At 33.8% G+C, this 17156-nt stretch overlaps 1 protein-coding gene across 14 annotated transcripts in view; it reads left to right on the forward strand.

Annotated features, from left to right (window-relative positions):
• CCDC91 (coiled-coil domain containing 91) overlaps nt 1–17156 on the forward strand; it is a 363108-nt gene that overhangs the window by 263084 nt on the left and 82868 nt on the right. For 12 of the 14 annotated variants that reach the window (XM_055280261.2, XM_055280264.2, XM_055280263.2 and 9 more), the window contains 3 exons: nt 4265–4357; nt 4454–4522; nt 6581–6757. In XM_055280261.2, the coding sequence (XP_055136236.2) occupies nt 4265–4357; nt 4454–4522; nt 6581–6757 (339 nt within the window). The remainder of the gene's footprint in view (nt 1–4264; nt 4358–4453; nt 4523–6580; nt 6758–17156) is intronic. The other 2 variants (XM_063640331.1, XM_063640328.1) reach the window with 1 other exon arrangement.

Genomic DNA, 17156 nt, shown 5'->3' on the forward strand with positions numbered 1-17156 from the left:
ATATAGTTTTTAAGTCTAATTATTTGCCTGGTATAATATCTTTGCATATTTCTCATATGTATATTTCAAATAGGGTTAGGTATTGTTTCTGATCCTATGAAATTCTGCATGCATCTAGATTTACAGAGAATATAAAATTAAAGTCTCAGTTATTAATACTTATACATTAATTATGTGCTAAGTCTACTCATTTGTTAATTAGCTGTCTTACATAATTTCATATAGTACCCATAATTTCTCAGAGTCATGTAATGATTTGTATCACAGTTTGGATTTGTTTTTAAGGAAAAAACACATATTTCATATGATTTTACTTACTCTCTTGAAAAACATAGATGAAAAGTAACATAATTAAAAGCAGGAATAACAGATTATCTTAAGTAGACATGGACTGTTTGGTCACTTACTCTCAATATAAAATGTCTCCCTAAAAATGTTTTAAATAAGAACAACTTTAAAAGACACAAATCTATTTTAAAGTATTGGATATCCAATGAGTTCATATTTAAAGGAGGCTTGGATATAAATAGCATCCCAAATCTGAGAAAATATCTTACTTGCCTTTAATAACTGAATGAAAAATATATGAGTAGCAATACACATTTTTTAGTTTTGTTTCCACATCAGTGCACTGTTCTGGAACAGTATTTGGCTCATTGTTTTTTTTTTTTTTTTTTTTATTATACTTTAGGGTTTTAGGGTACATGTGCACAATGTGCAGGTTTGTTACATATGTATCCATGTGCCATGTTGATTTCCTGCACCCATTAACTCGTCATTTAGCATTAGGTGTATCTCCTAATGCTGTCCCTCCCCCCTCCCCCCACCCCACAACAGTCCCCGGAGCGTGATGTTCCCCTTCCTGTGTCCATGAGTTCTCATTGTTCAATTCCCACCTATGAGTGAGAACATGCGGTGTTTGGTTTTTTGTCCTTGTGATAGTTTACTGAGAATGATGTTTTCCAGTTTCATCCATGTCCCTACAAAGGACACGAACTCATCATTTTTTATGGCTGCATAGTATTCCATGGTGTATATGTGCCACATTTTCTTAATCCAGTCTATCGTTGTTGGACATTTGGGTTGGTTCCAACTCTTTGCTATTGTGAATAGTGCCGCAATAAACATACGTGTGCATGTGTCTTTATAGCAGCATGATTTATAGTCCTTTGGGTATATACCCAGTAATGGGATGGCTGGGTCAAATGGTATTTCTAGTTCTAGATCCCTGAGGAATCGCCACACTGACTTCCACAATGGTTGAACTAGTTTACAGTCCCACCAACAGTGTAAAAGTGTTCCTATTTCTCCACATCCTCTCCAGCACCTGTTGTTTCCTGATTTTTTAATGACGGCCATTCTAACTGGTGTGAGATGGTATCTCACTGTGGTTTTGATTTGCATTTCTCTGATGGCCAGTGATGAGGAGCATTTCTTCATGTGTTTTTTGGCTGCATAAATGTCTTCTTTTGAGAAGTGTCTGTTCATGTCCTCTGCCCACTTTTTGATGGGGTTGTTTGTTTTTTTCTTGTAAATTTGTTTGAGTTCATTGTAGATTCTGGATATTAGCCCTTTGTCAGATGAGTAGGTTGCAAAAATTTTCTCCCATTGTGTAGGTTGCCTGTTCACTCTGATGATAGTTTCTTTTGCTGTGCAGAAGCTCTTTAGTTTAATGAGATCCCATTTGTCGATTTTGGCTTTTGTTGCCATTGCTTTTGTTGTTTTAGACATGAAGTCCTTGCCCACGCCTATGTCCTGAATGGTATTGCCTAGGTTTTCTTGTAGGATTTTAATGGTTTTAGGTCTAACATATAAGTCTTTAATCCATCTTGAATTAATTTTTGTATAAGGTGTAAGGAAGGGATCCAGTTGCAGCTTTCTACATATGGCTAGCCAGTTTTCCCAGCACCATTTATTAAATAGGGAATCCTTTCCCCATTTCTTGTTTTTGTCAGGTTTGTCAAAGATCAGATAGTTGTAGCTATGCGGCATCATTTCTGAGGGCTCTGTTCTGTTCCATTGATCTATGTCTCTGTTGTGGTACCAGTACCATGCTGTTTTGGTTACTGTAGCCTTGTAGTATAGTTTGAAGTCAGGTAGCGTGATGCCTCCAGCTTTGTTCTTTTGGCTTAGGATTGACTTGGCGATGCGGGCTGTTTTTTGGTTCCATATGAACTTTAAAGTAGTTTTTTCCAATTCTGTGAAGAAAGTCATTGGTAGCTTGATGGGGATGGCATTGAATCTATAAATTACCTTGGGCAGTATGGCCATTTTCACGATATTGATTCTTCCAACCCATGAGCATGGAATGTTCTTCCATTTGTTTGTAGAGAGAAGAATCAAATAGATGCAATAAAAAACGAAAAAGGGGATATCACCACCGATCCCACAGAAATACAATCTACCATCAGAGAATACTACAAACACCTCTATGCAAATAAACTAGAAAATCTAGAAGAAATGGATAAATTCCTCGACAAATACACCCTCCCAAGACTAAACCAGGAAGAAGTTGAATCTCTGAATAGACCAATAACAGGTTCTGAAATTATGGCAATAATCAATAGCTTACCAACCAAAAAGAGTCCAGGACCTGATAGATTCACAGCTGAATTCTACCAGAGGTACAAGGAGGAACTGGTACCATTCCTTCTGAAACTATTCCAATCGATAGAAAAAGAGGGAATCCTCCCTAACACATTTTACGAAGCCAGCATCATCCTGATACCAAAACCTGGCAGAGACATAACCAAAAAAGAGAATTTCAGACCAATATCCTTGATGAACATTGATGCAAAAATCCTCAATAAAATACTGGCAAACCGAATCCAGCAGCACATCAAAAAGCTTATCCACCATGATCAAGTGGGCTTCATCCCTGGGATGCAAGGCTGGTTCAACATACGCAAATCAATAAATGTAATCCAGCATATAAACAGAACCAAAGACAAAAACCACATGATTATCTCAATAGATGCAGAAAAGGCCTTTGACAAAATTCAACAGCCCTTCATGCTAAAAACTCTCAATAAATTAGGTATTGATGGGACGTATCTCAAAATAATAAGAGCTATCTACAACAAACCCACAGCCAATATCATACTGAATGGGCAAAAACTGGAAGCATTCCCTCTGAAAACTGGCACAAGACAGGGATGCCCTCTCTCACCGCTCCTATTCAACATAGTGCTGGAAGTTCTGGCCAGAGCAATCAGGCCAGATTGAATAAAGGGTATTCAATTAGGAAAAGAGGAAGTCAAATTGTCTCTGTTTGCAGATGACATGATTGTATATCTAGAAAACCCCATTGTCTCAGCCCAAAATCTTAAGCTGATTAGCAACTTCAGCAAAGTCTCAGGATACAAAATTAATGTACAAAAATCACAAGCATTCTTGTACACCAATAACAGACAAACAGAGAGCCAAATCATGAGTGAACTCCCATTCTCAATTGCTTCAAAGAGAATAAAATACCTAGGAATCCAACTTACAAGGGATGTGAAGGACCTCTTCAAGGAGAACTACAAACCACTGCTCAATGAAGTATTTGGCTCATTGTTATTGGAGATACTGAGTCTGCAAAAGTTGAATATTCTCAGAAAGGTCTATTGAAACATCAAGTGCTTGGTCCATGATAACTGGTTAATAGTTTGGTGAGCTTTTTCTGTAGCACATCAAAATAAAAATAGATACATTAACTTTATACACATTTATATTACCTGTTACATAATATTTCCTGGAGTCATTTCATAGATTTAGTTTTTGAATCTGTGGTAAAATCTTGAGGTGACAACAATTAATAAATCTTTCAATTTTTTTAACAGTGCCTTACTAGGAACACAAATAATCTATGATGATAGTTGTTCATCAAGCAGATATTTTATGTTTCTCAGTTATCATCTAATTGCTTCATTGCTTCTGTTGGTGCAAGCTAATAATAATCATTTTAGTGAGTAATTTTTCCAAATTTAATTTTGGAAAAGACATCATTTTCTGATTAATTTTTCAATTTTGAGTAATTGTTCTTAGGTTAGATTTCTTGTCATATACTTTTGAACTTGGGGCTAAGAAATGTATCTTGGCTGATTGTAGAAGGGTGAATTTAGTGTTTTTTTCTGCTGAGCCTTCGTTTTAGGGAACTTCTCATTTTTTCCTTTTGTAACTACTTCAATTTTCTGGACAGATGAATTCTACCAGCTACTCTCCTTGTTGATAGATCATCTGTCTCAGAGCCATAATATAATTTGCTTGTCATTCCTTGTAGCATCAGAGGCTCCTTGAAATGCTAGATACAGAGAAGGAACTGTTAAAAGAAAAAATAAAGGAAGCTTTGATTCAGCAATCTCAAGAACAGAAGGTAATACTTTAACTGTGCTCAGAGTGTAGAAAGAATGTGTTCTGTTACCTCAAATAATACATTTAATGTCTTTCCATCTGTCTTATCATTTGACAGGAAATATTGGAAAAATGTTTGGAGGAAGAAAGGCAAAGAAATAAAGAGGCATTAGTATCCGCTGCAAAGGTATTTCCATCTGTAATAGTGGGTTGCTTGTAAGTAAGTGGAATTAAAAAACGGAATATATTAATAGTATTCTCAATCTTTTATATAATGTTTTATTCCATAAAAATCGTTTTTATTTCTTTTTTTACTTTTAAACTTAAGATATGACTACTTATATTCTTATTAAATACACATCACACAAGATAATGGTAGCATTGAAAGGCTTTACAACATAGGTTATTAGTTACTTTTTATAAAGAACATATGTGTTGCAACACTAATATCCACCTGCTATTTGTTGCATCTAATTAGAGGATGTGTGTGCATCTGTGTATCAAGGTAATTTTTAAAGCCAAGATTAAAATAACTCATCTAAATCATGTATTCATAGATATAAAATATACACACACCAACAAATACACTTTTAACACTTACTTTTGAATTTTAGATTTAAAATTAAATTTAGCAAACAAACATTGAATGTCTCATATCTGTGTATCACTATGCCAGGGTTAAATTCAAGGGTGACTATGATTTTGTCATTTTCTTAAATAATTTGTAATCAGATAAGAAAAATACTATTTATATACCAAGAGGTCAAGGAGGAATGCACTAAATTATTATGAGTATACATACTCATATATCTATGTCATAGAAGTTTTTAAGCAATAAATTACTTTTGAATTGAGCCTGAAAGAATGGCTAGAATTCTGAACAGAGTTTGAATTTTATTCCATAGGATAAGGGAGACATATTGACATTTTAAAAACTTGTTTGTGATCTAATGGTAATTGACATTAACTTTTGGGAAATTAGAGGCAACAAAAGCTAGAGGCAGGGAAAGAATTCATAGAATACATCAAAAGTCTGGCTAAGAGATACTGAGTGGTAGAAACAGACCAGTAGTAGTAGTTTGGAAAGGAAAGAAATAGGCAAATTCTAGAAATATGGAGAAGATGGAGTCAACATATATGTTTGATGTGAATAATATAGAAGGTGGCCAAGTTGTATACTGCTTGAGTGTGGATTTAAGAACAAAATGGAAAGTAGCACTCTTTCTTTGGAATAGTTTGAGGTGATTTAAAGCAAAAAGTCGAATTTTAGAAAATTTGTATCTGTTTTCCAGTATGTATGTTCCTGATGAGATTTATGGTAACATTAACAAACGTGATTTTTAAATTATGATATAAAGAAATGTGTCAGCATCTGGAGAAGACATGTAACTCAATGAATCAGTATTTTTCACATAAAAATGTTAAAAATTATGCATGGATAAGTGATTCATTCAGATTGCAAGAAAGGACTGTAATAGCATGAAAATTTCATTTGACATAATTTTATTTTCATTATGGCATCTAACCTTTAAGAACTAGTCCTTGTCGAGTTCTGATGTGAAATCATCAATAATATCCACAATTATCTAACCTGGCTACTAAATACTCAGTTTTTCCTACTACTTATCTGTGTGAGACTGGGTTTTCTTTATATACTTCAACTAAAAAACATCATTACAGATTTAACACAGAAGGGAGAAATAAGAATTAATTTAGCTGTCTTCTATTAAGTCAGATATTAAAGAGATTTACAGACACATACAGTAGCATTTTCCTTACTTTTTTAATTTTAGAAAGTAGTTATTTTTCATAAAATATATTATTTGTTAATGTCAATGCAGTCAATTATTAATTTTAAATGAATTAATAATTTTATTTTTTCTTGAATTTCTAATATGTATTAATACATATGATCAACATAAGCAAAATCTCTTTGATATCCTCAATAATTTTAAGATTGTAAAGGGATCCTTAGACCATATAGTTTGAAATCTGCTACTTCACCTAAGGTCTGATTTCTTTGAAGATTAGAAATGCCGTGGAAATTAAGTAGGAATATTTGTATAAAAAAGAATAATAGATTTTATTTTATAGCAGTTATTTACTATGCATAAAAGCAGCAATATCAGAACTAAACACTATAGGATCAAAGTTTTTTATCTTTTAGGTTAACCAAGTCTGTTACTCAAGAAATTATTATGCAGTCAATCTTTAAAATTTGTTCTGGTCTTTATTTATTTTGAAGCTTGAAAAAGAAGCAATGAAGGATGCAGTTTTAAAAGTCATAGAAGAAGAAAGAAAAAATTCAGAAAAAGCCCATGCCGAAGAAAGGGAATTATGGAAGACAGAACATGCAAAAGATCAAGAAAAATTATCTCAGGAAATTCAAAAAGCTATACAAGAACAAAGAAAAATAAGTCAGGTTAGTAATATTAACTGTTAGTAAATATTTACTTTTTTCTCATTTTTCTCAAAATGAAGTACCCTTACTCTATCTTTTATCTTACTTAAAACAATCTTAGTAGATATTTATGACTTTTTAATTTTTAATTTTCATTTTGATGTTAATATTTTGAATTAATCATTTTTAATATTTTAATGTGCTTTCATCTTTCTGATATTGAAAAATTAGTAACCATTTTACCCTTTTACTTTATTTTCTAAAAGGTCAAAACAAAATTTGTGTTTAGTCATTGCAAATACGTTAAACTTTCTGTGTTGTTTTTCCTTTTCTCATACATAGAGACACATATGCACACATCCACACAGACTCAATCAATACAAAATAATATATTTGTGTAGAAACCAATTTGATTCAATTAATTTATAATTCTAATTTGTAAATCTCTATACCTATGGTTGGTAACAATAATTAATAAAACCTCACAAATATTCCCTATAGTCTCATAAAGATACGTAACAATCAACAGGCATGGTCTACACGCAAAATAACTTTTCATTGTTTATCTGACACTACCTTAGTTTGTTTTTCTGTAATTGAATTTGCACGGTTCTATTTTACTTGAATTAGTCTATATATATATATATATATATATATGCAGAAGTACTTAAATAAATCTTCCCTTAAGTATCAAAAGCAAAAGAATAACATTCATAGAAGTCTCACATGTTCAAACTGTTAAATATACTACAATTGTTCATTCACATTATAAATGCAGCTAAAATGACTAACCTTTCAGATCAACCCAGATTTTTTTATGACTCATTCATCTTCATGAAGCCTTAAAAAGCTCAAAGTTTTTAATATCCAAGATAAAAGTTATATTTTTAAAAGATGTCACTTGTTTATTCTCAGGAACACACAGTTACCCATTTATTACAAAAATTAAACAGATCTGTAGGTAGCATCTATGGTAAGATAACAGTAGTACAGTAGCAGATCTTTTTTTTCTTGCGTTTTTTCACTAAAGCAATATTACCTTCTAATTCTTACCGTAACCTATCAATAAATATATATCGAGTACCTATTGCATATAAATGTTTGTCTGTCACTTCAGTTGGTTGGAATTTCATGCCAGTAAGGTCAAATTCATTGGCTAAGTTCTTATTTGGGAGAGTTTATTTAAATTTGTTTTATGACCCCGAACTTTCCTATAACCTCACATAGATGTGGGCCATTCATCACTTGAATTGGGTAAGAAGGCATGAAAAAAATCAGCACATATTCATCTTCCTAATGGAAAAATATATATTTTAAAGAGCACACTTCTCTGCTGCTTTGTCAAGAGTCTACAAGAAACATGCAGTATATGATACACTACTTTGAAATTTGCCCTCTATAGGTTCAGAATATGGTGAAGACAATCTAAACATGTCTTGAATAAATTACATTAATTTCCTTACAAATGTTTGCATGTTTTGCTAGAAAGTCTCTGCCAAGTTAAATTATATATCTCTGTATCATTTGGGTGGATTTCAGGCCATTTATTTCTTTGTTTGGAACGTTATTCCTTATTTATTTTTCTTGACTCTATATGTTGGTTTCTATGCATTAGAAATAACAGCTACCTCCCACAGTCTTCACTGACTGGCCTTGTACTGGTGAAGAACCACACCAATGAACCTAATCAGAGATTTTGCGGGCCTCTTAAACCTTTATGCTAATCCAAACTGCTGTGTTTGTTGTTGGCACCCCATAGCTGTCTATGGTTTTCCAATGCTCGCAGATAGGTGAGACAGAAGCCAGTCTCCCAGGAGCCCCTGGAAAAATTAGAACTTTGGACATGTAGTCCAACTCTTTCCCTCCCCAGGGAGAAGCTGCAATCTGAGGTTTTTTGGCGTCTTTCTTGGACTGGGCAGGAGGGTGGGCTATAGCAACCGTTTGCTTGTTAATTTAAGCCGCCATCTTTGTTCTCACAGGCCCCTGGGCATCACTAGTATGCCAGGTCCTGTTACTGCTCTTGAGATAGGTAAGACAGAAGCGAGTAACCTGGGCAGTTTCTAGAAAGGTTAGTTGGACATGTAATCCAACTTTCTTCCCACTGGAGAAGTTGAGAGCTGTGGGTTTCCTTTGGATTATATGGCACTGTATTAGGGATAGGGATTGTGGTGAGAGTTAGATCTTGAGTTTTCCTACCAGTTTCAGTATAGCCGATTTCATGCTTGCCCAGGGTGAAGGACCCTTTCAGTTTGTGTCTGGATTTCCCACAAAGGGTATTTGTGCATGTGTCATTGTAAATTGAGTGTTTCCATGGAAGGACAGAGGATCCAGGGTTTTCCTATTTCACCTCTTGTTGACATCATCTGGTATTTTAATATTTTTCTAAATTCCCAAGGTAAAGGAAAAGGTAAATTAATAATGTATCTGATTATAATCATTCAAAAAAATGAAAATTATGCTAGTTGTAAAATACCAGCTACAAGAAAAATAGGCATGTAGAAAACATGTAGTAAGTATCCCTGAAGAGTATACTTCCCAGAAGATGCTTTTTATGACTTAATTGTATTTGTCGTCCAAAATTTTCAAATAACTTTAGATATCATGTATTAATTAATCATATTAGTTTCCTAGGAAAAGCCAATTGGAAAAACTAATATATTACTACAGATTGGTTTGTATAAAGTCCCATGAGTTTAATTAATTACCCTAAATTAGTTTTGTTGCAAGACTAGAAGTATAATTTATAAATAGACTTTACCCCTGGGCTACTAGTGATAGGAATCTGAAATACTGCCTCTTCATTCTGTACATACCCTGGAGGATTTTAACTATGAGTTTCACATTTATAATTAATGTCCTTGTTACTTCTTTTAGGGAAAATCCCTCAAATAAAGGGCATTAGAAAAGCTGACAGATCATTATCTGATAAGGGAAACAATAATAGTTCCCCATATTCAAGTTTCATTAATTTGCCTTTATTCTAAGCAAATATATTAAGTTAGTTTAGCTAAAAAGGTATTTTTATGTTTTTTTTTTCTTTGTAGCTTTGGCTGCAGAATATAGTACCAGTAAGATAATAGCAGAACCGGTGGTGGTGGAGATGGCAATAATTAACAATATTTACTATCATTAATTCAATTCTAAGTGCTGAGCACTTTTCTAATTTTTTTAGGTGTTTTATCTCAATTCGTCACAATGACCTTATGAAGTAGGTACTATTATTATCCCCATTGTTACAGATGGGGAGACTAAAGCTTACAGAGATTGTGTAACTTGTTTTAGGCCATGTGACTTTTTAGAGGAGTCAACAGGCAGTATTCAAATTCAGGCAGCCTAACTCCTGAGGCCTTGTAATTTGCCACTACTCTATTCCATCTTCCTGTGTTCTCATCTTAGTATAAAGTACAGATTTATGTCATTTATCATTTAATGTTTGAAATGATCCTAGGAAACTAATAGATAAGTTCTATAGGCAAAACTTTAAGAAGGTGTTATTTTTATGTATTGTCTATTCTGTAACATTTATGGCGCCTCTGCCATGTTTTGGCACTGTTAGACGTTTCTGACACACAACATTAAGCAAGATAGACAAGGCCCCTGTGCTTTCATAGAGCTTACATTCAAGTTGGAAAAGAGCTATGATAAGCAAGATCATGCCATGTGGTGCTGTGGGCTAGGAAGAAAAAATTCGGGGTTATATATTTAGCTGATAATGGTTGTAGGGGATTTCTTTAGACAATATAGTTAGGAAAGAAGCCAAACTCAGTAAATTTTCATTTCATATAATTCGATTTATATGAAATTCTAGAGAAGACAAAAGTGATATGAGAGAAGACACATCAGTAGTTACAATAACTGGGGGCAGGGGAATTTTTTGAGGGCAATGATAATGTTTTATCATTTATTTTGATTGTGATAGTGCTTATATTTGACAAAACTTATCAAATTACACACTTAATGTTTGTGAACATTATATGTAAGTAATACCTTAATAGAGCTGATTTTTAAAAAACAAATGACTATCAGAATAACTGACTGGATGGATGGTGATTTTGGATGTAATTTCATTTACTGAGGTGAGAAAAGGTTAAGTAAGTTTCATGGGGTTAAAAAATCTAATTTGTGTGTATTAAATGTGTGATGCTTATTATGAGCCTAGAGGAAATGTTGAGTAGGCAGTTAGAAATATAGAAATGGAATTCAGGGGAGTTGTCAGGCCTGGAGATAGAAATTTTGGATTAATAAGTGTATAGTTGTTATTTAAAGCCAAATAAATAAAAAGGAAATGATTTCTGGATAGGGTTCTATGACGTTCTTTTATGGATTGTGTCCATCTTCCACCTAGAAAGAATATGGCCACTTCAGATTAACTGTGTAATACTGTAAATATTTTCACACGTAACAGTTGTACTTCACATGAAATAATGAAAGTGTTACAGTTATTGGTGCTGTCTGTGTCACCCTGTAACCCATGATTGAGTAGCCAGGCATTCATCCAGATTTTCCAGGAAGCTCAGGTCACCACTATGAACAGCAGCTTCTGCCACTTTCTGCTGAGCCCCAGCCTAGATGCGGAGGCCCATGCTCATTCTGTCTTTTAGGTGTTTGGCAGCTAGTTGGGATACATAGACCTGAAGAGACACTCTCCAGGGACCTACAAACTGTTTTGAGTATTAACTGAAGGGACTGACTTTTTAAAAGCTTGGAAGCCATTTTTGAATTCTAAGGTTTAGGTCATTTCACAGCACTCAAATGTTCTTTTAAAGAAAACTAAAAAGAAACCATAATTAACAGCAGTTAATATCTTTCTTTGTCTACTAAGTCATAGTAGAAATTAGGAAATGATCTAGTATGGCAACACAAAAACATTGTGTAACTTAAGCCACCTAAATTATTCCTGAGAAATGAAAAGGGAAAAATCAGCTTCTGCTTTAGAATTTACCTCCAGATTTCCTCTCTGCTAGTACTGGCATTTACTGAGGAGATAAATGTTAAACTATGACAGAAAACCGAGTACCTAAGGATTGTGGTAGATAATTCTCAGAATTTACTTGAGAGATGTTTTCCTTTGGCCTTGATCATAAGTTAAGACTAAGTCTTAGTGTTGATTGTAGATTGTACTTTTTTTCTGAGATAATAAGAGGAAAATTTATTACCCTGGCTTATTGATTTTCATATTAAATTAATTCTGGGTCACATAAAAGTCTTTGTTAAGGAAAAGACATTTGTTATTGACACCAAAGTAGGCAGAAAGAGGATAGTCATTAATTTTGCTGTTCTAGCAAAGTCCTGTAAAAGAACTCCAGTGCATACAGACACTCAAACTATGTCTGACGTTGGAAGCTCTTCATAATAGTTTATAACCACAGCCACTGTAATTTGGGGTTATGTTTTCCTGAGAAGCCACAGACATTACAATCAGTGGTTAAATTTTCCTTAAGAAATTTAGTACTGCCACCTGACCCTTCTTTTAAAAAAGGAAATAGCATTTCTATTTTAGCTTAGCAGGCTAGTTTCACAACCCTGAAATTTTTCTGTGCTGACTTCTTTAGTTTTGATTCATTCATTCATTTTAAAGTTTTTATTTACAAGACTTTGATAATAACCTAGATGATAATAAAATCATAATGACATTTTAAATTATCAAATGTATCATATCTATAGAGAAATGATACCTTTTCATCTAAGTCCTTTTTTCCATTATATTTTTTTTCAGTTATAGTCATTCAGTGAGATGTCTATAACACAACGTCTGCCAAGTTCTCCAGTCCAGAGAATGAGAATTCATCCTAGATTTTCCCTTTTGTCCTCATTTGCACACCTTTTTTTTTGAGATGGAGTCTCACTCTGTCGCCCAGGCTGGAATGCAGTGGTGCTATCTTAGCTCACTGCAACCTCCACCTCCTGGTTTCAAGCAATTCTTCTGCCTCAGCCTCCCGAATAGCTGCAACTACAGGCGCACACCACCACACCTGGCTAATTTTTGTATTTTTAGTAGAGATGGGGTTTTACCATATTGGCCAGACTCAAATTACTGGTCTCAAACTACTGACCTTGTAATCCACCCACCTCACATCCTTTTAATTATCAGAACCTTTCCATCTTACCTGAAAAATAATCCTTAAACATATATGCTTACTTCAAACATGTTATCTTTGTCTCAATTAATATTCTTATTGCTTACCTTGACCTCCTATATAGACTTCTTTACCTCCAGTTTTGTGCCTTTTCAACTTGGAGCGAAAAATGGATATCATTCTCCCACTTTAAATTCTTCCAGTGCCTCCCTGTAGCCTATAAGATAAAAGATAAGATAAAAGTTCAAACTACTTAACATAAAATATACATCTTTCATTAACCTGGTCTTTACCTGTCTAGCTCGTCTTCTGCTGCTCTGTTTCACATTTCATGCTTTTACAACCAAATGGCTGGTACACATAGTGGGCTATTTTACGGTCTTGGGCCTTGGTTCATACTGCACCATCAGCCTAGAATCCCATTGCTTCCTGACTGGCAAAACCCACTCTTATTTCATAATTCATCATTTTTATCCTCCATAAAACTTTTATTTCCTCCCTACAGATTAAATCAAGTGCTCCTCTTGAGCATTCAGTATATAACTGTACCACTGCTCAGCCATGTTGTTAGAAAAAGACCTGTTTCTATGTCTTCTCCAATAGATTACAAGCACCTTGAAAGGAGGAGCTGAGTCTCAACAAACTGCAATAGATTATAATATATAGGACCAGCACTGTTTTAAGGAGACATACTAATCTTTAAAAAATCAACTGGGTCTCCAACAACACAATTTGGCTGTTAGAGTTTTGGTAGCTTTTAACTGGAACATTTTACCAAGATTAGAGTTATTTAAAATAGTGCTTCGGATGTTATTATCCCCCTTTTAAAGAAGCATTTATCACACTGTCAGTTGGATGCCAAACTGAACTGATTCTTATTATTGTTACTCAATGAAAAACTTGGAAAATACTCTGAGAGGTCAAGGATAATTACTTTCAGCTTCAGAAAAATGTTTACTTTGAACAACTAGTATATATTTGCTCTACAGTGATGAATGGCTGCATGAATACAAGTATAATTTTTAGGTCATAGTAAAGTAGTACACTCTTTCACTGGTCAAATGGAAGCATTACATTCAATTATACCATTCATGTAGATTCAAAAGATACCATGTTTTAAAAGAGACATTTCCAAATCAGAATGAGAATGTCTTAGACATTCATTTGTACCTCCTCAGCATCTATTCCTCTGTTCCCAATGTGATAGTTTTATTTTTTAGCGATGTGGTTTAGAGGAAATTTAACCTACTTTCTAATTTACATATAGGTACTTGTTGATCTAGGCTAATAATTATTTTCCATCCCCATGTTCCAAGGATGCATACATAATTTGAGCCAAGCTCTTCAGACTCAATTTGAGGACTTGCCTCCTCAGGTATATAAACTCTGTTGTTCACAGTAAGAAAATGAGGAAATCTTTAAAGCTGTTAGTAATTGTCTTGGGACCATATATGTAGAGCTTTTGAGAAAATAGAAACAACATCATTGGCAGAGCTAAGAAGTGAAGAAATTTGCCTCCTGATCACATTGTTTGCATACTAGATGGAGCCCACTCTTAAGTTCTTTTATGTTCTCTCATATGAGACTGTAACTGCTTTTTTTTTCCCCTCAAGTCAATTTGTGCTGAATTTTCTGTTACTTGTGATCAAAAGAATTTTAACTGATTGTCAAATAAATGTGCTAAGGAGTAAAGAGGGTTAGATTTGAGTCCTAGCTTGTGACTCATGTAATTTTGACCAAGTTTTAAAAAAAATGCGTGAGGCCCACTTTCAGATCTCTAAATGGGATTAATAATACCTGCTTTGCATAGTTGTTGTGAGGCCCTTAGAAACAAGTCAAAAAAGAAAGATAATAGATTGGCGAAAAAGCTTAGAAACCATAGCTATCATGCAAATGTTAGGTGGTATTGTGACGAAGCAGGAAACCTTGTCAAATACTATTGAAGGAACTGAAGCGTTTAGCCTTGAAAAGAAAAAAAGATAACGCCACATTCTTCACATATTTGCATACTATATATACACATGTAAAAATATCAAAGGGATATTATATATAGATAGATATATAGATATAGATATAGATATATCTGTATATATGTGTGTGTATGTATATATATATTTTTTAACTTAGCTGAAGAGGGACAGATAGAAGAAGTAGGTGAAAATTTTTAGCTCACTGCTGTCTTTTGTCTCTTAACCATGGGGATACATTCTGAGAAATGCATCATTGGGAGATTTTATAATGCAAATCTCATAGAGTGTACTTCTAGAAACCTAGGTGGTATAGCCTACCACACACTTAGGTTATTTAGGTATAGTCTGTTGCTCCTAGGCTACAAACCCATACAGCATATTACTGTACTGAGTACTATAGGCAGTTGTAACACAATGATAAGTGTGTATCTAAACAAAAAAAAGAACAGTAAAAATACCTATTATAATCTTAAGAGACCAATGTTGAATACACAGTCCCTCATTGACAAAAATATCATCATATGGTGTATGACTGTATAAGCTGAAACTATGAAATCACAGTTGATCTAGCAAAATGTGCATCGTTTCATCCAGGATTGAAAAGATGGATTGGGTGGAAGGTTGAAGAATGTGTGTATTAGAGAATATAATCTCTACTGTCCTTTCCACACTCTGGACATCTGTTTCTATTCCTATATTATTATAGGTGCAGGGCAAATTCCTACTTCACAGATTTGTACCCAATTACTAATATTTCAAAAATCTATCATTTTTATTATTTAATTCTAAAAAGTTCTTTTTTCTGAAATAATTACTGTAAAATCCTTTTACAATACATTTAAAATACTTATATTGTTGTTTTATAAGCTTATACTTTGGTTAAGTAGCCTAAGTTTTCAAATTTCAGGGTATACATGCCTCTCAAAATCATCCCGAGGATTGAATGATAATATACCTGACCATTTTGTTAACTTTTAACCTAAAAATGTAAAGCATGACTTTTATGTTTTTATTTTAATCCTTTTTATATTCTATTTCATTTAGCTCTATGTCTTTCACATACATCTTTGTTGGGGCACAGAATCTTCAGTACCACTAAATTGCTAATAAGGCAGCATAAATTCATTTCATTTACTTAGCACAGTGCTTGGAACATAGTATGTGTTGTTCTTGCTAGGATGGCCCCTGTTGTTGTTTACTACTATTATAATTACCATGTTATTTACTGATGTAATTTTCACATCTAGCGTAGTGCCATGCATAATAAGCAGCAGGTAAACAGATGGTTACTGATGATTACCAAAATGCTGTAGTTTTCCAAACTGTGTATCAAGAGGGGGATGCTGCAATGAATTCATAAGGATGCTGCAAGTTGTTTTTTTTTTAATCAGAAGGTAATGCAGCAATACTTGAGCTCTTGAAACCAGATGAACTACCAGCTTGTCGATATTTGTTTATGTTACATTTCTTTGTCTTTTATTATATCTTTGTGAAGCTGGCATTTTGGATGTTGCTGAGATAAAAAGAAAGTACTATGCAAAAACCAATGTGGAACAGAGCATGAAAGTATTATTATCCCATCTTATTCCAAGGGTTAAGAGGTTGTGCAATGCCTAATATGTACAAAATTCTCATGAGTAAGGAACTATAGTTAAGGATGAAATAAAAATAGTTTCCTTTTAATTTTTATATATTGTCTTTTCAAATGGCTAAGTTATCACCTACCTAATTAATATATGGAACAACTATGTATTTCTTTTGGCCTAGTAGGAGCATGAAAAAAATTACTGAAACAGCAAGAGAGCCATAAACTAAGACAGTTGTAAGAAGCTGTAATCTAGTGTGTACCCGTAGAATAAGTTGCTCTGGGAGACACAAGAAATGTAATACATAGTCTCTACTCTTAAGTAGATTTTCTTTGAATTGGGGAAACAAATCCACATGTTCATTCTGATGAACTGTGCATCTGTAGTTTGTACCAGATACTATAGTAGTATTCTAGTCATAAAGACTGTGCTGTGTCATAAATATAGTCTGTGGTTTCAAAGGGCTATCAAGTTGGTAAGATAGACAAGTAAACTGATTATTATAATTTTGAGCTGCAGAGTGCTTTGAGAGTGATAAAATGTAAGGTATTCTATGAGCACATTTGAGGAGTAGTAGATCTACCCACGTTGTGATGTAGAAGGCCTGGAGCATTTCAGGAAAGGCTCCTAGAGATGATGATACTTAAACTGAATCATGAAGAAGGAGAAGTAGGCTTATTAAACAGAGAAGGATGAAGATAAATCATTCCAAGCTTGGAGAGCATGGCATGTCCAGGAAACTGCAGTATTTCCTATATACATGACGTGAGTATTTACTATACACATG

This window comes from Symphalangus syndactylus, chromosome 5, assembly GCF_028878055.3.
Source record: "Symphalangus syndactylus isolate Jambi chromosome 5, NHGRI_mSymSyn1-v2.1_pri, whole genome shotgun sequence".
In the NCBI taxonomy this organism is placed as follows: domain Eukaryota; kingdom Metazoa; phylum Chordata; class Mammalia; order Primates; family Hylobatidae; genus Symphalangus; species Symphalangus syndactylus.